The 21,590-nt window shown below is 41.3% G+C and overlaps 1 protein-coding gene across 3 annotated transcripts in view; it reads left to right on the top strand.

Moving 5' to 3' along the window:
* The window catches only part of cacna1bb (calcium channel, voltage-dependent, N type, alpha 1B subunit, b), a 209,735-nt gene that overhangs the window by 94,806 nt on the left and 93,339 nt on the right, over nucleotides 1-21,590 (top strand). For all 3 annotated transcript variants that reach the window (XM_078270682.1, XM_078270681.1, XM_078270680.1), the window contains exons 9-16: nucleotides 5,540-5,643; nucleotides 9,308-9,423; nucleotides 9,581-9,670; nucleotides 12,362-12,451; nucleotides 15,321-15,542; nucleotides 15,642-15,754; nucleotides 16,466-16,578; nucleotides 18,120-18,251. In XM_078270682.1, coding sequence (XP_078126808.1) covers nucleotides 5,540-5,643; nucleotides 9,308-9,423; nucleotides 9,581-9,670; nucleotides 12,362-12,451; nucleotides 15,321-15,542; nucleotides 15,642-15,754; nucleotides 16,466-16,578; nucleotides 18,120-18,251 — 980 coding nt within the window. The remainder of the gene's footprint in view (nucleotides 1-5,539; nucleotides 5,644-9,307; nucleotides 9,424-9,580; nucleotides 9,671-12,361; nucleotides 12,452-15,320; nucleotides 15,543-15,641; nucleotides 15,755-16,465; nucleotides 16,579-18,119; nucleotides 18,252-21,590) is intronic.

Raw genomic sequence — 21,590 nt, 5'->3', positions numbered from 1 at the left:
ATGAAGGGCCAAAATGCCATATTTTTTGGGTTGTTTTCAACATCGATAAAAAAGTAACAAATTGTAACATTCAATATGCATAAAACTAAAATCATGCAGACTTGAAGTCTAAGGCGTCCGGTATACTCGCCGCAGCCGACCTGTGACGTCATAGGAGCGCCGTAACTCTTTATACTCGCGGCGCGTGGTGGTCGTAACACTAGTTACAGTCTTCTCCTGAACAGAGGTGTTGCTAATGAGCAAAGGCTACCGACTTTGCTATTTCTACGGACTAGAAGAAGAAGAAAAAGGTAAACAATGGCAGAACTGGCAGCAGCATTGACATCAATGCTTTGATTTGATTCGATGACCTACTTGGTCGGATCAAGCCTTTCATTCACCATAAAAGAACTCATCTTAACCCAGTAAGTTTACAAGAGAGACTTGCAGTCACTCTGAGAGTCCTGGCATCCGGTTACCCTCAAACTCGTCCATGCTTTCTGTTTCTGCTTGCGCCGCTGGAAATAAATTTAAAATCCTGGCGCGCCAGCGAGATCTACGTCATTTTCACATCCGGCAGGGAGTCAATTCAAGCTGTTGACTGGTAAAAACCCTGACTTGATTTGATATGCAGCGGAAGTTTGTATGAGCAGAAAACACATTTTAAACAATATTGCAGTCAATCATGTTCATTCAATTGTGGGAAGCCAAAATTGCGATCGTGATTAATATACGATAAATTGTGCAGCCCTACTGCAAATCTTCATCTGTATTGTTGATTTTAAATCTAATTTGCACATTTTAAATAAAAGTAATATTAAAAAAAAATCCTAAACTTTCCTTCTGAAAAATAAACAACCAAAAACCTTAATGTCCTCACGAATAGTGCAAAATCAGTTTGTGTGCTCGATTGCGTTTAGCTTGTTCAAACACTTAAATCTGAGAAAACCAGTAACTCTAGGCCACCGCAGTGTTGAAAAATTTGCACAAGCTCAACTGAACTCAGCTCGCCTGCCTGAGCAGTCAGCTGAAGAATTAAGGCCGCGTCAACAGGAGAAAAAAAAAAAATGTCTTCCCTCCTCACCAGCTGACTCTGGGACTAAAAGCTGACTGAGTGTATTCCCACTTGGTTTTCTCCTCCACACCAGGCATCCAGAGTTCCCCAGAGAGAGAAGTAAGAAATCTGCTGCTACTGCAAACCCAAAAGAGAGCTGCTAATTCTGAGCCAAAAAGAAAAGCTAAATATCATCATCATATCATTACATAGATCATTAGATGTAAAGGATATTTTTTTTACTTGCGTTAACCGAACAGCTGTAACCACAACATTGGCTTTTACCATCTCATAAGGTTGATATGGCGAATGTTGTAGCAAACTGTTGCCAATTTACAATCAATTTCTGACAGAGCCAGGCTAGCTGTTTCCCCCTGCTTATGCTAAGCTAGGCTTACATCCTCCTGGCTCCAGCTTTGACTTTGACAGACATGAGATTGATGTAGATCTTCTCATCTCACTCTTGAAAAGAAAGCAAGTGAGCACATTTCCCAACTGTTGAACATGTCCTTATGCTTCACTGAATTGAACTGGATTCGGGGGGGAGAGAAGATGAGAGGATGTAATGGGGACTTTAAAGGTCCAATGTGTAGGAATTTCTCCCATCTAGCGTTGAGATCATATATCGCAATCAACTCTCTCACGCCACGCAGTTCAAAGTACGTATTACAGCTATGGTAGCCTTCACGCTTCAAAAAGCCAGTCTCTTGCCCTTTTCAATATCCTTTTTCTTTTTCTGGGCGAAGAAGAAGACTCCTGTTCCTGAAATTTGGATTTTGAATACGTGTGGTCCTCCATGTTTCCTTCTTCAAACTTGCCGGGGCCGGGAAGCTACGATACCCATTAGCAGCATTAGCAGCACCTGTGAGTTTATCATGTGACAGCGAAAACGTGAAAGGCGGAGCAGTACGTCCTGTATGTCCCTTACCAGCTAACGTATTTCAAGATGGCGCATGAATATGGAACGTCTTCCCCAGTTCATGCGAATGCAAATGTAAAATTTCAAGCCAAAAGGAATACTTGGAATTGATGGTGGAGGTAAATATTCATGAAAAAGGACAAGTTTGTGAACGGGCAACACAGATTTTGATAATGAACAACTAAACACGTTACACACTGGACTTTTAACTAAACATGGGGAGCAAGAGGGAGAGACACAGAGAAAGACATGATGAGATGTTGAACATGTAGAAAAAGAATTGATGCCAAGCAACACAGTGAAGCTTCTGCCAGCCATTTATCCTGGTGTGTGGGCTGCTGCTTCTCTGACAGCTGAGACAGAGGGCGTGCTACTGTGAATGTGTGTGTGTGTGTGTGTATATGTTCATTTCACATACTTGGGTGCATAATATAGATCTGCAGCCTGCTGATTCAGCCGCCTTGAGCCTCCCATCACAATTACAGCCAGCGTTCCGACACTGGCGTCTGCAAAATGTCACTGTGCTTCACACAGCCCATCAGTCCACAGGTCTGTCCTCCGCTAACAGGCTGCTGTGTGGGAGCATGCTCAGACACAGAGGGTGCTGACTCCCAGAACCCCCCGGGGGAAACAAGCATGAAAATCAGCCTTGCTGCTCATTCTGTACACAAGTACACAGTCAGTTTTGGGCAATGCTGATATCAAAACGTAGCAGGGTCCTGCTATTGTGCATATTGGTTCACTGTGTTGCTGTCATGGCTTATTGGGACACTTAAATAAAGCAGAGCCTTTGTTAATGCTGTTAGGGACTGTTCGTTATTTATTTCAAGGACCACCGGAGGAGTTTTGGGATCGTTAGTCAAAACAGACCTGACCCTCCCTTCACCAGCAATACATTTTGGATGACCCCCCAAAATGATATGGAAAAAAGGGTTGACCCTCCCCAACAATTTATTGATGCCTTCTGTACCGGTTTGTGCTTGGCAAAGACATACAGATAGCCATTTTTTTTTTAACAGCCACAACAACTGTGCCTAAACCTCTGCATTCTCATCTTACACATCCCACTCCTCTGTTATGGTGTGGTGGCCATTTCAGTAGATTTACTCACTAACATTGTTGTGGAAACACAATAAGCATGGAAACTAAATGCACACTTCCTGCATTACTCTATTACTTCAAATACTAAGTTACTCCTCTAGTAAACTAGTATTCACATGAAATAAAACAATAAAACATTGAGACCATTCAGCAAGGCACACTGGGTAATTCAACACTGGTTGCTATTGTATATTGTTTATAAAAAATTGGATGACCCTCCCCTCAACAAAGAATAAAAAGACATGACCCTCCCCTATTTTCCTCCAGTGGTCCACTCCATAAATACCGACTTGCTATGACAAGTCAAAATGTCTGCTGTGAAAAAGCTATTTAGGAAAATGGTACCAGTAAAAACCTTCTTTCCATACATGAATTTAGTATGGGGTAAATACAATAGATGGCCAAATGTATGTGGACACTCCTGTGGGAAGGACACAACAGTGGACTTTCAACTTTGTGTCAACAGTTTGTAAGTATCTCCACAGCGTTGTGGAGGAAGGTCTGGCTACAACACACACACACACATTCTAGGATAGAAGAAAAAACTCTATGGGTTCACAATCTGCAAAATAGTCTCAGGAAGGAACTTGTTTTGGTGGAACATTTGCACCCCGCAAAAGAAAACGCCACATGCATTATTAAATGAAGTTAACTGTTCAACAATACAGTAAGATGAGCTATTTAAATTAGATGGATACATGGTTAAATGTCATTTGCTCTTACCAGTGTATCGCTGTGTTTAACGTTACTTCGTCTACAGCAATCCCCACCAATCGGTCCCAAAACGTCCCTGTTAGGTATTAAATGCTGTAAACATATTCTTTCTAAATCTTTATGATCATTCCCTGAAAGAACCAAGCAGGCCTGCCTTGTTGCACGATCCAAATGTTCTTCTAAACTTGCCATTTTCAGCGTGTAGCTTGCTGGCTCAAAGTTTGTTGCTATTTCCTGTAACGAAGGGATTTTGAGAACGGCAACACACAGAGAGAGGAAGGTGAGGGGCAAAGCCTCACAGCTTTATCCTGGATATGTTCTTCCGTTGATTCAGACTAACTGAACACCTTTTTCACTGTTTCAACATACAACAATACCACACAAAGACAGGTCCACAAAGAAATGGTGTGGAAGAACTTGATTGACCTGCACAAAGCCCTGACCTCAACCCCATCCAACACCTTTGGGATGAACTGGATCACTGACTGTGAGCCAAGCCTTAGTTGGACCTCACTAATGCTCATTTGGCTGAATAGGAGCAAATCCCTGCAGCCAAGTTCCAGAATCTGGTGGAAAGTCTTCCCAGAGGAGTGGAGGCTGTTAGCGCAGCATTTTAATGTCCACATACTAAATGTCTACATAAAAATCAACACGTGTGTGTGTGTGTGTGTGTGTGTGTGTGTGTGATGTGAGGGGTCACAGGCACCTTTCCTCTCACTTCAGAGTCTCAGAGGTTATTTAAACAAGCCCCAGCCATGACAGGTCATATTGAAGGACTGAATCGTCACACCTATTTGTCTCGGGGCAATTTACTGGAAGTGGATGTTTCTGAGCTGTAACTGGTGTTGAATTGTTTTGCTGTGATACCAGACTTAGCTTCTTCTTTGTTGGTGGGTTTGTTTGGTAGGAAGCTCTCAGAGATGACGGAGAGACTCTTTTAATTGCTTCCTTTCGAAAATAAAAGTTGTCAATATTTTTCTAATGAGGCACGTTGGTAAGTGTTTTTGTTCAGTCAGGCAAGTTTGTAAAAAAAATGCATTGTTATTCACAGCTGTGAATGGGAAATGGGAAAGTTGGATGAAACCCATTGATACGCTGTCAGCTTTACTTACTAAGATGACTTTTTCATAACTTAAATTAAACATACAGATTATATAGTAATGAAACATTTTAAAAAGAAACAAGTTATTTTTAAAAGTTAAGCTCAAGAAAATGAAACTACCCAACAATCCAGGAGTTTATTCATACTGATAATTTTTTGGTTCCCCCCCCCCGTTTTACCAGCACAGCAGTGGGAAATTGGACATTAAATGAGATGATCTAATTCCTGACTATGAATATGCTTACACATTACTGATACAGAGACATTTATATGTGCTAGGTGTAATGTGATGATGTGTTAATGACTTGTTTTTAAATTCTTAGAAAAGATGAAACTATCTTCTTACTTCCTTCTGTGTGTGTGTGTGTGTGTGTGTGTGTGTGTGTGTGTGTGTGTGTGTGGGGCAGCACTGTAAGCTGGGAGTGGGAGTAAACTGTGTGTAAACCAAATCATAAGGCAGAGTTTGCTTTTTTCCTCACTGATCATTCAGAGCCAGCGATGACTCATGGGAATAACAGAGGTGGAATAACCATATCATGTCAACTCGTATAAAAACATCAAGCTCAGTGGATATGTCACTTTTTGTTTTTTTTGTACGCAATGGTTGGTATATGTTTTTCAAACAAGTTTGGTTTTCAAAAGTACCATGTGTTTGTGTTTGTGTGTCCAGACCAATGATGTAGCAGGAAACACCTGGAACTGGCTCTACTTCATCCCTCTCATCATCATCGGCTCCTTCTTCATGCTCAACCTGGTGCTAGGTGTCCTGTCAGGGTAAGTCAGCCCTTAACATAAATACATATATATATATATATATATATATATATATATATATCAGGATTGTGGAGAATCTGCATTGTATTTTAATGTGTAAAGGAGAGCCTGGGATTTGTTTTGTGTTTAGTTTATGTAGTGATACATGTCCTTCAATTGAACAACAATGCACGAATCTGGAAAAAGGATTTGATTTCAAAATTAGCATTTACATTGCAAATAGATTAAAATGTCTTTTTATGTTTATTAACATTTTTCACAATTAAACACGTGTGCACATTGTACAGTTCCAAACTTACACAAGTGTACTTTGACCACTCAAGTCTAAATTGTGTCACGTGATTAAAAAAACAACTCATAGCATTTCCTATGATCTTTCCAAAAAATATATATCAAATGACTGCTTTGTCAATTAAATTTAAGGTTGTCTCATTGTATTACAGTTTTAGCTCACATTACGAGGTTTACATTAGTCAGCATTCAACCCTCCTCTTCATTCGTTAGCTCCATACCTTTCACGAACAAATTAAATCCTCCCCAAATCCTCTCAAATAATTCTTGCTTCCCTTCTATTTTTTTCCAGAGGTAAAGTTATAAATTTATTAATTAAACTTACTTAGTTGGACTTGGTTTATCATTACTGTAGTAGCATATTTGTATTTTCTTCCCAATCTTCTCTTCTTTCTATAACCGGAAACATTTTCAGAACTGTGCTAAACACATAGTAATCAACACATTTGGAGTTAATTGGGAACATAAACCTCCTGGTTAAAAAGAGAACTTTTCAGTCACAAGCGGTATTAATGGATCAATAACTTTCACACAAATTAGAAGTTAAATTGAGAACATGATTTTTCTATTAGACTCTGTTTTGAGAATATTTTAATACTGCATCTGAAGGCACTTCTGAATTTGGCTTCAGCTTGTGTCCATTTTACTGTCTGTGAACCATGCATGGAGAGTGTGCTGTCCACCATTCATAGACTAGGGCTTCAAGACAGTAGCCAACCTGTCTGTGTACTACAATGGAGAAGAAGGTTATGTCGTGACCTGTGAGAGGAAATCAGCAGATTATTCACTTCTCTTTTTTACTCTCTCTCTCTTATCATCTGTCCCTGTCATCCTCTCGTGTCATGAAAAGGCTTTAATCACCCCGGTCCTGTGTGCCGCTGGATCTGACATCTGTCTATCTCATTGTGTCTGTGGTCGCAAAGAACCTCTTCCCATTTGCTGTCTCACAGCCCATTGTCTCCTCAAAAGCAAATGTGTGGTCAGAAAACGCCCAGTGCTGAAGGAGCTTCCCTGCCATTCTTTAGAAAACCTGTTTAGCAAGATAAGGACTGGGAGTAATTTTTTTTTGTCCCATGCTTGTACTGTTACTGTCTACCAGTCTAATGTCTGTTGTGTGTGATGTCTTTAAGCTACTGAGACCTTGAATTGTCACTTTCATTTTTGGCCCTTCAAGAATAGGCTGATATTACAATATTTAGAATGTTCAGCATGCATATGAGAGTGGTATAATCTAACCATCGGCAAGAAAACAAATAAGCATATTTACTGTTATGGTGGGATGACAAATAGAACCTGAATGCAGACACAGTACTCAAAGCCAGGAGTGTAAATAATAACAACTATTTAGAAAATACTTAGGTGGTGGGGCAGAGTCCAGGTTTTCAGGGGGGGCAGGTCCGAGTAGTCTCCTAGGGTGAGCGGGGTAATACAGAGGGGCAGATGAGGGGGGTTGTGGCAGTAATCCAGTGAGAGTGATTTCCAGTCCGGTTAAATACGATTCTTTGAGGTCCTTGGTCCGTGTTCGGCAGGAGTTGAGTGGTGGCAAGAGTCCGGTCCAGGTGGCAAACTGCAGGCACAAGAGATGGGGTTAATGAACGATATATACAGTACAAGCAAACAGAAGAACTGAGTGGCTAGAACGTGACTAACTGCTGGACACCTGACTCCCACACACCTGGCTCCACTCCTGTGTTACAAGGCTAAGCTAACCTGGGCTCTTATAACAAAGAAACACAGCTACTAAAGGCTAACCTAGCGTGTTACATTAATTGTATTGTCTCTTTTCCCTGCGTGATGTGTTCAACATGAGAGTGAAACTGGCCTGGATGAGTGTATACTCTCCTACCTAAGAGGGGTTGTGCTGTGTTAAACTGACTCACCCGGCCACTGTTTTCAATTCCCGCTCTGGAGCCGGGCCTGCTGGCTTTTTTTTTTTTTTTTAAGATTATTTTTTTGGGGCTTTTCCCTTTTATTATAGTGACAGTGGATAGACAGGAAAGGGGGGGAGAGAGATGGGGGATGACACGCAGCAAAGGGCAGCAGGTCGGATTCAAACCCACGCCGCTGCAGGCCTTAGCCTACATGGGGCCAACACTCTTACTGGGTGAGCTAGAGGCCGCCCCGGGCCTGCTAGCTTTTGTCGTCTCCCTTGTCGAGACGACCTCTGCTCTGGGTGGGCTTTCCAGCGTCCCTCGTTGATATCTCCGCGAGCACGCTCTCCGTGTTGTAGTTCAGGTTTTAATAGGTGTATTTATAAAAGGCTGTGTTGTGGGAAACGAAAACGTCTTCCAAAATGTTTGTCTCCAGCATGTGTGGCCTGTAGCGTTCTGCTTTCTGATTCAATCCCAATGTCTCCCACCTGCCGCTTGGGCCGGGTTAAATCAGCGTCACACAAACACGCCCCCCTCATTTGTCATATGTCATAGCACTTCTGACCCTTATCAAAACTAACCACATAGACTTCCTGAAATACCTCTCTAACACCTGCAATTAGCACACAGACAGACACAGACAGGCATAGCGAGAACACAGCAGATACCAGCTACTCAGAGGCAGCGGGCCTGACATATCCCATGTTGAACATTCCTTTTAATTAACTGTAATTAATCAGTTTATTTGATCTCAGCTTTACATTTTTAATTGACGTCCCAGAACATATGTCACAATATATTGCTATATTTCTATAAAAGGACATACAGTATGCTGTCATAAGTCCTACATGTGATGCATGACTGATCTGTCAGTCAGTACATCACACTCTGCTGCTTTTCCTCTGCCTCCACACATTTCAATGTGTATACTTTTTTATAAATATATATAACAGCTTTGCCCAGGGCCCTTTTTCTTCTCTCAGCTGCCCTGCTGTCGTCTGAACTCCACAGTTAAAAATCCTTTAGATAAACGCTCAAACCACTTATTTCCTTCATTCCCATGATGCAGAGTCTCACAAATTAGTTGTTTTTTTAATTCACATAATGTTTGTTGCTGTGACTGTACTGGTACAGGTACTCTGCTGGCAGATGTCTGACACCAAAACATTTTTTGGTAAAACTTTACTTGAAGGTATCTACATAAGAGTGACATGACACTGTCATGAACATATGACACAGTCATGACATATGAACCCTAACCCTAACCCAAACTTGTCATGACAAAAATCAAATGACACTTACTAAAAGAAGCGTTATGTCATAAACGTTTGACTTGTTTATAATGTTTATGACACGTTCATGACTCTTATGTAGATACCTTCAAGTAATGTGTAACCCATTTTTTTTTTTTTTTTGCTTTTTAATGCCAAATATGATTAAAAAAAAAAAAGTCTGTGTAATCTTTCTGCGTGTAGAGAATACCTATATATATGTTTCAACAGAGAATTTGCCAAAGAAAGAGAGCGTGTGGAGAAGAGGCAGGAGTTCCTGAAGCTCCGGAGGCAGCAGCAGATCGAGAGAGAGCTCACCGGATACTTGGAGTGGATCTGCAAAGCAGGTTAGACTCATCGCTGAAACAGTTTGCGAGCTGGCATGTATGTGTTTGTTGTGTTAGGAAAATGTGACAAATTGAAAGAAAGTCTCTCTCGCTCTCTCTCTCTCTCTCTCGCTCTCTCGCTCTCTCTCTCTCTCTCTCTCTCTCTCTCTGGCTGCAGAGGAGGTGTTGCTGGAGGAGGAGGATGAGATTGCAGAGGAGAAGTCCCCAATGGACGGTGCGTGGTACAAGAGGAAGCAAAACCTCCCAGGTAAAAAGAAGGCTGAGTATCTGTTGCCTGCTTTACCATGGCCAATCACCACAGGAGGTACAGTTCATCATTTCCATCTAATAAAAGATTGATTTACCACATCAATGTGCTGTGCATAAATCAATGGTGATGAATGATGGAGTTCTCTTATACCTGTCCAGTGGAATTGAATCGATACAGTCAGAAATGCTGTATTGTTTTGATCATCTGTGCACCGAAATATTTCAGGGTTCTGTTGAGCCATTTCATGGAAAATAATTGACACTCTTAAATCATCAGTTATGAAAATATACTCATTTTAATGGAGTTGAACATTACAGTATTACGTGTAGGTGTTCGCTCTTTACTTTTGTTGCCTTTATTGTCGAAAGGAGCACACTGTTATTCAACACTCTCTCTCTCTCTCTCTCTCTCTCTCTCAATTTAATTTCAATTCAATTTGCTTTATTTAATTGATTATTTGCTTTATTAATTTGTTGCAAGAGCAGTTTACAGAAGGTTAATATACAGATCACGTTTGTATAAAATACACGTGTCATGCAGGTTCTATATTGTACTGAGATTGCTATATAATATAATACACTATACTACAATTCTGTGCAATTTTACATAATAACTATCCAATACTATACAAATCCACACAAGCACACGCGCGCGCACACACACACGCAAACTGGAAACTCATCCATGCTGATGATTCCATCCCAGCTTCCTTATTTTCTCAATTAGTAACAGAGTCCACAGACAGAGAAAAACCACTTTGATGTTGTTAGAGCAGAACATATGGAGGTATGAATAGTGGCGCAAAGTGCCAATCATAGTTGACTGACTGATTCAGTAGAGGTACTATAAAACCCTTTCTTTTAAAACGATTTGAGGACATCATCCTTTAGGCTGAATATTTCATTTCAAGATTTAAAAAAAAAAAAATGGGCGAACTACGGTTGTTGTTGTTGTTGTTGTTGTTGTTTGATTTTTGAAAAAAAACTTTAAATATGCTAAAAATCCTATGAAAACACTGAACATAACACAAATGTAACTTTCTCTCTTAAAGGGATAGTTTAGATTTTCAGTGTGGGGTTATATGAGGTACTGTACTTATCCATAGTCCAAAAAAAAGGCCCACCGAAAGAAAATCAACGCTGTATGTTATATTCAGAATATTTTCCCAGCTTAACCTTGCCTTGTTAATATAATACATCCATGACCCAAACTCTTTTTGATTGCCGTTTTTTTCTGTTGCTGTCTGACCTCAATGGCAATTGCCAGGGTATTCTTTTCAATTCAAATACATGTTTCAATGTCAGTTTCACCATAAACTGTATATAAAGTAAATGAAATATATTTAAAATAAACTACGTTAGTAAAATAATACAGTCTATGGGTTTATCTCAGATTAAATGGTCTGACTGCAGCTGTTGTCATTGCCTAGCAACGAGAAATAGCTTTCTTGCGCGCTCTTTGATGACGTATACATGTGGCGGCTTCGCCTCTGCGTCCTACTTAGCGATGCTCAAAGAGCACATTTCTTATCATGTGTAGGTGGCTTTATAATGTAATTGTTGTTGTTTAGTTGAGTTTTATCAATTACAAATGAAAGGGGGGGAAAAAAATCATTTTTTTTAAAGGTGCCCTGCCACACAAAACCGTTTTTACTTGCATTTTTTGAAATATGTTATATATAGGTCCATATGTGTTTGTGTTATGTTGTGAATGTGAAAATGAACTGCTACCTCCTCTGTCAGCTCTAGCCACCGAAAAGAAATAAACGGAGAAATCAGGCCAATTACAAAAGCTGGTCAATCTGACGTGGTGTTGCCTGAGTTCATTACTATTCATGAGCTCACCCAGTTGCGCTGGGTAAAGGATGTTGATAGCCAGGCTCTCATTGGCTAGCTGTTAGCCAATCAGAGTCAAGCAGCTTAGCTAGTTTAATTAATGAGAACTGGCACAAATCGAGCTGAGTCTTCCTGCAGGCTTTCTATACCACGCTAGAATGGCTTGAGACAAGGTAACCAAGGCATTTTTTCCACAAAAAATGTTAGAGTCCATGGTAGAACTTCAGACATTACCACAAAGTAATGAAGTACGTGTGGCAGGGCCACCTGGTTACAACCCTGTTCCTGGGACAACATTTCAATAAACGTGAAAAATGTTTGAAAAATAATTTGATAAGAAAGATATTTTGTTACTCAGTGTTACTCAGCCTCATTCGTTTTTGCTGCCTGATTCAGCCTCCCAGCAGCCTTTTTCCGAGCGGAGATCCTAGGTTTTAGATCTCGAGAATGAGCCCACCACTCGGGTCATACAGAGCTGCTCACGTGGCAATCACATTCATGTTGGGCTGGCAGTTTTTCATTCCAAGGCAGGAAGGCAGAAAATTACCAAATGAAAAACATGATTGATTCCTGCTATTCATAGTTTCCAATTAGCTCAACCCTCCACTTTGACACACACGCAAGCACGCACGCACGCACACGCACGCACGCACACACACGCGCACACACACACACGCACACACACACACACACACACACACTCATATCTTGTGAGGTGATATTCCATTGAAATACAATTTTAAAATGCTTGTTTTTCATGCTATAATTGACATCTTCACTTTCACAGATATGTATATCTTAAGTATCATATATGATTATTTCCCCCTTCCTGTCTGTGCTGTTCTTTTTACAGTCCTGAAACGAGGCAAAGTCAAGAAAGGTAAAAACGACCTGATTGGTGCTGAGGAGGGGGAGGATCCTTTCGCAGACATTTCGTCTGTTCGTAAGTCTTGTTATCCACAGCCGGCAGCCCCTCACCTCACACCTTCACATGCTGTCTGTTCACAGAGTCGGCCTTTACAATAAAAGCCACCCCAAAAGCCTTTCTTCTACAAGGGACATAACCATGCCCTCTGACTCTCTGGTCTCCATTTGTCACCTCAACAGGATAAAAAATTGTGTTAGATATCTCACACAAACTTCAAATACATTACAGAAATAGATTCCGCACCATGTGGATCTGGAGACCTAAAGCTCCTTCTCCTGGCTGTAGAGGCACATCACCTTGAGGGAAAAGAAGTTTAATTAACTTTTTCTAATTAGACTGTTGCCCTAAAATAGCAAGAGAATCACCTGCAGCATATTAGAATTAGACGTTTTAATATTAATGGACTTCATGGTCCCGCACAAAGACAACATGTAAGTGCTTGTCTCTGTGGGTTGGAAATGAGCATAAGCATGGCAATTGAAACCATTTTGTTGCCTAAACTGCCTTTTTTGCTATCTCATCTCATGACTGTTTTCCGTAAAATGAAGTGGCAGGGGAATAGATGCACTTGCACAGTTAAATTTCGTCTCTCATCTTTTCCGCATGATGCCTGCAGTCCTACTGCACGGCACCAATGTATTAGGTGCATACTTTTTAATGAGCAGCTGCAAGGAAAATTCAAGGAGCGTTGAGATGATTTTATGCTTTTCTTTCTGTCCCATGAGTACGTATTGTTACTTTTCTCAGTAAAAGTTTTGGCTACAAACATCTTTTAGTGCTTCTTAGCAGACTTAAAGTGGAATGGATCCCTACCCAACTATACTGTTACACTTCTGTTTTTAAAAACCTCGAGGTCCTTGAGCTCTAATTTTCTGTAACTGGGTAGTAGCGCAATTGTAGCGCAAATCTAGTCTGCACACAAACGTGTGGGTGTTGGTAATACATTTTTGCAGTTTCGATAACCGCAGGCACAGGTGCAATCCTGGTGGAGCTTGGAAAAGCTAGCAGAAAAAAAGAGTAGGCTATGGAGCAGCATGGGTGCAGCACATCATTCTTAGGAGGAATACAGCATCAGCAGGTGGAGACTGAAAACTGCTCAGTTGTGTATGAACATATACATTTAGGGAAGCTTAAATATTAATTCGCAGTCTACAAGCAGTTGTGGATGACATTACTGGTAAAAACAAATGAATCAAAGACAGTTTAAACTGATTATACTGGGAGTTGCTGAACTATTCCTTGGCCGGAGGGAAGGTACCAGAAAGAAATACACCTAGCCATAACTCCCTGTAAAACCACAACCTCTTGTTCTTACAGTTAATATTTTGTATGGATTTACCAAATAAGATATAACATGTTATTTGTTTAGAGGTGCGGTGGGCGGGGGGTTTTTATTTCTTTGGACGGAGCCAGGCTAGTGGTTTCCCCCTGCGTCCAGTCTTTATGCTAAGCTAAGCTCCTCCTTCACATTTAGCGTACAGATATGAGAATGGGATTGAACGTCTTTTAAGAGCAACCTAACACCACCTGAACATCTTGTTTTTGCTGGTTTAACTTCTCACCTTGCTGCACTGATGTAGAAGTGTACTCCAGAGTATGGCCAGTACACTGTGACATCACTGTTAGGTGTGGTGAAGGGAGCATACCTATGTTCCCACAGCCCTATGTTCCCACAGCTCTATGTTCCCACATTTCTAAGATTTTTTTTTTTTTCGCTGAAAATTAGGCCCTATGTTCCCACAGTTCCCACATTTCTAAGATTTTTTTCCAAAATTAGGCCCTATGTTCCCACATTTCCTTTTTCATAAATTTGTATCACATTTTATCCCCCTTTTTCCCAATTTGGTAGCCAATTACACCCAACCTATTATCCAGTAGCAATGGACTACAGATGGAATGTAACCCTAACCCTAACATAGGGCCTAATTTTCAATGGAAGAAAAATTCTTAGAAATGTGGGAACATAGGGCTGTGGGACCATTGGGCTGTGGGAACATATGGCTATGGAAACATAGGGCTGTGGGACCATTGGGCTGTGGGACCATTGGGCTGTGGGACCATTGGGCTGTGGGACCATTGGGCTATGGTAACATAGGGCTGTGGAAACATAGGGCTGTGGAAACATAGGGCTGTGGGAACATAGGGCTGTGGGAACATAGGGCTGTGGGAACATAGGGCTGTGGGAACATAGGGCTATGGGAACATAAGGCTGTGGGAACATAGGGCTGTGGAAACATTGGGCTATGGGAACATAGGGCTGTGGGACCATTGGGCTGTGGGAACATAGGGCTGTGGGAACATATGACTGACCCTGTGGTGAGAGCTAAGAACAGAATTGGAACTTAAACCAGAGAGGGCAGTGAAACACTGCTTTTCAGCCTGGTGTTAGGTTCAAATATATATATGAAAGAGCCCAAATCAAAACATGAGTTCTTTTATGTTTAGTTTAGTTTTAGTTTTGGAGCAGTCTTTTGGTCATCCTAAACTAACCTACTAATACCCAATAAAAGCAAGTACAATTTCAATCCAAGTACCAAAAGTGGACACCACTACTTCTTTTTCCTAAACACATCCTCAATTAAACCACCTCAGTACGAGCAGGTAAGTTTGAAGACAAAAAGGAAAAAAAAATTTGGTTTTTGGTCTGTAGACATATGCATAAACTTCATAACATATTCATATAATAATGATCTTGATGAGTGGGGCGATGACAGGGATGCGGCTCATCACTGTAGCAGGGAGAAGACAAGGAAAACACACACACACACACACACACACACACACACACACACACACACACACACACACACACAGTGAAAACTGTGAAACACTGACAAATATTTAACACTACACACATTTCCTCCTTCTTTGTAATCACTTTCAGCTCCTCCTGGTTCTCCGTTTGGTCGGGCCAGTGTGAAAAGCGGCGGTAAGCTGGACAGCTCCTCTTACTTCCGGCGTAAAGAGAAGAGGACCCGGTTCTTCATCCGCCGCATGGTGAAAGCTCAGAGCTTCTACTGGATCGTTCTGTGTCTGGTGGGCCTCAACACTCTGTGTGTGGCCATTGTCCACTATGACCAGCCCGAGTGGCTTACAACGGCCCTCTGTAAGTCTCACATACAAATACACACTCATACTCCCGCACACTTATTGATGCTAAAACTAGTTTCTCTTGGTTTTGTTACTCTCTCCATCTTGAAAACAGACACAGCAGAGTTTGTGTTCCTGGGTTTGTTTCTGACTGAGATGAGCTTAAAGATGTACGGCATCGGAGTGAGGAATTATTTCCACTCCTCCTTTAACTGCTTTGATTTTGGGGTAAGTAGCAACAGCACCAGTTTCAACACCACACACAGAGTGTGAAGTAGAGCTGAAGATCTTTGCCCGACGGGTTCGGTCGGGTTCGGTCTTAATTTCTATCATTTTACACGGGCTCGGGCCGGGCTCGGGCTTGCATTCCGGGTTGCGTGGTGAATGAGCGGCCAGGTGATGCATTTCGATTAGCGCGAAAATGGATGCTGAAGAGGTGAAACGGAGGCTGGCCTCTGGAGGACTTATTTTATTTCTTTGTTCCAACTTCCAAGTGGGCTATAGCCTACGTTAGTCATGAATAAATGATGTTAAAAAATGTATAAATGACTCACTCTTGACAAAAGGCAAAAGAGCTGTTTGCGTGCGCACATTTGGATAATGTCGGGCTGTAAACGGGTTTGGGCTTTTAAAAAGCTGTCAATCAAAATGTACTCGTCGGGCTCTGGCCGAATTCTGTCGAGCTCGGGCCTTGCCTTGTTGATTACAGCTCTAGTGTGAAGTGTGACTTCATTCTCTGCTCAGGACGCCACTATTCCACCATATCTTTGCATAGCAAATAGTTGTTTGCTGCTATATTAATGTTCTGAATGTCTTATTTAGCACTTTTAAGGCTAACCAGCAGTGCTAGTTTTGTTTGGAGGGCCCAGTCTTGTTTGACTTATTGAAACAGAGCCAAATACAGCATGTGATAACTTTATCCTCTGCTCTTCTCTCTAGGTGATTGTTGGAAGTATTTTTGAGGTGATCTGGGACATGATTAAACCAGGAGCATCGTTTGGTATCAGTGTGTTGAGAGCCCTGCGACTGCTCAGGATATTCAAAGTCACCAAGTGAGTTCAATTCAAAACACGCACGTTTAACTACAGACACATTACATCAGGCTTCTATCACAGAAAATCTTGCTTTCATTACCTGAACTGTGGAGTTTTTGTGCTCTCTAGTAACTTCCCCATTAACCCATAGCCCTCATTGTATTTTACACATAGACATTGCACTCCTTCTATAAATCAGCCAAACAGCAAAACACATACATATTGCTAAAATCAGCAGACCTTTCCAGGCATACCAGTATCTGGATAAACATCCATCCATCCATCTCGAGTACGCTGCAATAAGTGCAATTGCTCTGGGGGAATTGTTTGGTGTCTGTACTTTACAGTGTGGTCATGACCTTCTCTGTAAGTCCTACTCTGTAAAGTGTCCTGAGGTAACGTCTGTAATGATTTGACACTATAAATAAAATTGAATTGAATGAATCCACTTAAAAAGGATTAAAAAAAAGGGGGCTTCTTATAATTTCATATGTAACATCATAATCATAAAGTAGATGTTTTCCTCAATATCAAGAGCAATCGGGTTGATTGTTGTTAACTCTATAGATATTTGCAGTGCAAACATGAAAGTACAACACGGCATAGAATTGTATGGTGCGTTCAGAAAATGTCAACTTTTGGCAGAAGCCAGGATTCATTTGAAGTTTGTAGCCCATGCACTGACTATATGAAAACATTACACACACAAGACTTTGGTTTCCCCCAAAGCATGATGGGAACTAGTGCCAAAACACCTTAAGACATTAGTATCGGTCAAATGGCAAAAACACTGGATTCTACATTTCCCGTAATGCAACTCCCTGCCTCCTGAATCCCCACGTCTTTCAAACCACACAACTCCACTTTGTAATGGAGGCTTTCTGTTTAAATAAAATAAAAAAATATATAAATACATTTGTAGTCTCAAGCCCAAGCCGAGATAACCCCTATGACATCATTAGGATTATTATTATTTATTTTTTTACTTTGGAAAGCTCCAGAAAACATTACAATGACTGTTCTCATGGGCTGGGTTGTACTCCTCATAACGATGAAACTGAACTTCATGTTTAAAATCGATGTTTTAAATTAGTGAAGTGCGGCTTTAAACCAAATAAAACCTGCGGTGCATGCTGTTATTTCAGTAGACACTATTCTGAATAAATTGACTAGCAAACACTTCTAAGTCTACACAGTGCAGTGTATTTGTACTTCTTTTAATACGCTACTTTTGGAGATGCAAGGTTTTGATGTTGCAGGAGGTGCACTTTTTCTCAGGGCTTAAGTCTTAATTCTTAGTTTCTCTGAACTGACAATCCTATTAGAGTCCTTTTTATTTCATTAGATAAGCTGTAATCCTGTGATTCACTGAAACTGGCAGCTGTAGACCCTGACACATTGATTTGTTTTATGCCACCTACAGCTCATATTGCCATCTGTTCCTCTCGTTCCTCCTCTGTTTTGGTTGTTTCTGTCTTTGTCTGAATCTGTTTGTTCTTTCAAAACAAAACACAAAGTAATTTTTTCCGTCTCTCTGTGCGTTTGCTGCGTCCTCTCAGATATTGGAACTCGTTGAGGAACCTCGTGGTTTCCCTCCTCAATTCCATGAAGTCCATCATCAGCTTGCTCTTCCTCCTCTTCCTCTTCATTGTGGTCTTTGCTCTGCTGGGCATGCAGCTCTTCGGAGGACAGTGAGTAATCTCTCTAACCTGACCTGCTCCCTGAGAGCTCTTTCCTCCTCTTTCCATACATCCATTCAACACACAGACACAAGTGTACACAGACACAAGTGTACACAGACACACACACACACACACACACACACACACACATGCAAACACTCCTTTTCTCTTCTATCCATCTCTTCACCTGACACTCCTCCCTGTGTGTGATCCCTGGCCCGGCTTGGCGGTGATGACAGACTTGTTGAAGCAGCAGGTCGCTGGCAGAGCAGCAGCGCCGACTGTGGCCCTTTGATATCACTCTCAGCAGGAGCTCCATGTCTTCTAATGGCAGGAACACCTCATGATTCTGGGCTGGCTGCAGTTAATCAAAGGCCTGGCACACACACACACACACACACACACACACACACACACACACACACACACACACACACAAACACACAAACACTCTCTCTCACTATCCCCTTCTTTATACATTTGTGATTTGTGTGGTTCCATAATTTACAGCCTATTGGTGTATCTTAGCCCTATGAAACCTGAGGTAGACCTTGCAGTGTTGTTTTAATTTCACAAGAAAAGAAATTCTTAATTTTATACCTAAAAGCCCCAAAAGGACAATTTGGGTCTTATTTTTTTTTACTAGGTTATGCAAACATTATGCACACAAAGGATTATTGCTGAGGAACACAAAACTGTGCTATAATGAAGTCCAATGGGAGAAGAAACACAAGCAGGTGTTGTAAACAAGCCAACAGCTTATCCAGATGGCCTATACCACTTTACTTTGTTTTCTCTTTCAAATCAGTTTTGCTAGCTGTTTACACCCTGTCTCATCCTCTGGCAGCTAGTGTCTCTTGCCCCGACAGACAGAGATCTGCTACAGATCTCAGCATTTAACTCAATGAGTACAATGTTATTAGTACTGAGAGAAATGATGGACAAAACTATGCCAAAAAGATCCATGTTAGGGGACTCACAAGAGAGAGAGAAAAAAAAATGGTCAAAATGTATGAAGCAGAGGCTGACTTTTAATCCCAAGTGACTATGAGTAAAAACACTGTTGCTCTTACACTTCCCATGATGCAACTTGATAGCGACATTTAATAGCCCCTGTCTAGTAAATGACCACAATTTTTTCAAACTTGTAACTCATGCTCAACTCAGTTACCCTGATGACATCATCAAGGTTATTTTTCCAACTGAAATTGATGTGTAAAGCAGGTGGAATGCTCCTTTAAACTGTTAATAATTCATGGAATAGACTGTCATAACCAGAAAAAAAAACCCTACGGCATTGCTTGTTGACCTGTGACCTTTTTAAATTAGTTTTAATACGTTACTTTAAAAGTCCCATTTATGAGGTTTTTTAACATTAATATGAGTTCCCCCAGCCTGCCTATGGTCCCCCAGTGGCTAGAAATGGTGATAGGTATAAACCGAGCCCTGGGTATCCTGCTCTGCCTTTGAGAAAATGAAAGCTCAGATGGGCCGATCTGGAATCTTGCTCCTTATGAGGTCATAAGGAGGAAGGTTACCTCCCCTTTCTCTGCTTTGCCCACCCAGAGAATTTGGCCCACCCATGAGAAAGAGAGAGACATCATGGCTTGAAAACAAGCAAAGTGCAGTTGGTCAAGGCTACACCCCCACTCTCCACCTTGCCCCCCCCCCCTCCTCAATAGCTACAGACACAGAAATGGCACATCCTAAGGAAAGCTCATTGTGGGACTGGCTCTAGTGGCTGTAATTCTGCACCAAGGCTGAATTTAGGGAAAGAGACTTCAGATACAGTATTAGGGGACCATTGAGGCCTATATAAAAGAGACTTCAGATACAGTATTATGGGACCACTAAGGCCTATATAAAAGAGACTTCAGATACAGTATTAGGGGACCACTAAGGTCTATATAAAAGAGACTTCAGATACAGTATTAGGGGACCACTAAGGCCTATATAAAAGAGACTCCAGATACAGTATTACGGACCACTGAGGCCTATATAAAAGAGACTTCAGATACAGTATTAGGGGACCACTGAGGCATATATAAAAGAGACTTCAGATACAGTATTAGGGGACCACTGAGGCATATATAAAAGAGACTTCAGATACAGTATTAGGGGACCACTAAGGTCTATATAAATGCATCCAAAGAGCACCATGTCATGGGAACTTTAAGGGGTAATACAACTGAGTTCAAAGACCAGTGTAAAGCTGCATGTTGCATTAAAGACTGAGGTGTTTAGGATTTGTTTGAGAAGAATGTCATTCTTTAGCCTGGGAAAACCCTGACGAACTTCCAGCAAATTTGAGATTTGCTCTGCAAGTCAGTCTGGCCAAGAGCCCATTTAAGCCCATTTCCAAATTTTCCCAATCGAGGCACCAATCACAACCCGTTGATGCCGCTGTAGCTGCTACGTCACCCAGATCGTTGGTCTGATTGGTTGAAGGACTATCCAATTGCGCCCAAGATGCATTTGAGCGGCGTCCGTTGGTGACGCCCCTTTGGAAATGAGCTGTGAATGAAGCTTACCCAGACCCACTCTCAGTTACAACTGAGAGTGGGTCTGGTGTCAACCAGGCTAGTTATTCTTGCAAATTAAAGGAACATTTGAGATTCATATTAGATTAAAGGATTCTTAAGCTTTTTTTAAAGGATGTTTGTCTGCTTGTGATTTATAACTAGAAAACACACACGTTTTATCACTTTGCATTGTTATTTTAGTGGAAACTGTTTAGCCAGGCTTGGTAAACTTACTGAAAGTTAGAATTTAGTTTCGATTTCCTCCAATTTAGTTTAAATCCCTTTTCGTGTAAAGATAATCAAAAATAAATATTAAAAATATAAAATAGATGGGTTTCTACATAAATAGCCATTGCAAGGTCAGAATCTGCACTTTAATGGATGAGTCACACAGTTACAAAGACGCATTGAAAGCATTGACCCCCCGATGGTGTGAATATCACCAGTGTGTGTTGTTACGTATTGTCAGCACTGCGGCAGGTAGTGTTCCCTCTCAGATGAAATGCCACTTTCACATGAAGTCACGTCTCCTCGGACTGAGGGCCTTCACAAACACCATACCACAACTGGATGTCTTTGAAGCAGCCAGCTGTTGCCATGGCGCCGAGCTACATCAGTCTACGCCATCGTTAGCATCGCATTAGTGTCTGGTCATGGACAAGTGTGAGATGAGTCTGACGTCCACGTGGTGCTTCAAGCCAGCCGAACACATCAGTACGAGCACACGGTCTACTTTCACCTTAAAGTCTAAAAATGTACACAGGGTGTCAAATATTTTCATTTTCAGTTAAAAAATAGACATTTTGCTGTTCTTGTACTCGCAGAT

Source organism: Sander vitreus, chromosome 16, assembly GCF_031162955.1.
Source record: "Sander vitreus isolate 19-12246 chromosome 16, sanVit1, whole genome shotgun sequence".
Classification (NCBI taxonomy): Eukaryota; Metazoa; Chordata; class Actinopteri; order Perciformes; family Percidae; genus Sander; species Sander vitreus.
Note: the sequence above shows the minus strand (reverse complement) of the source record. Positions and strands in the feature narration are given on the sequence as shown.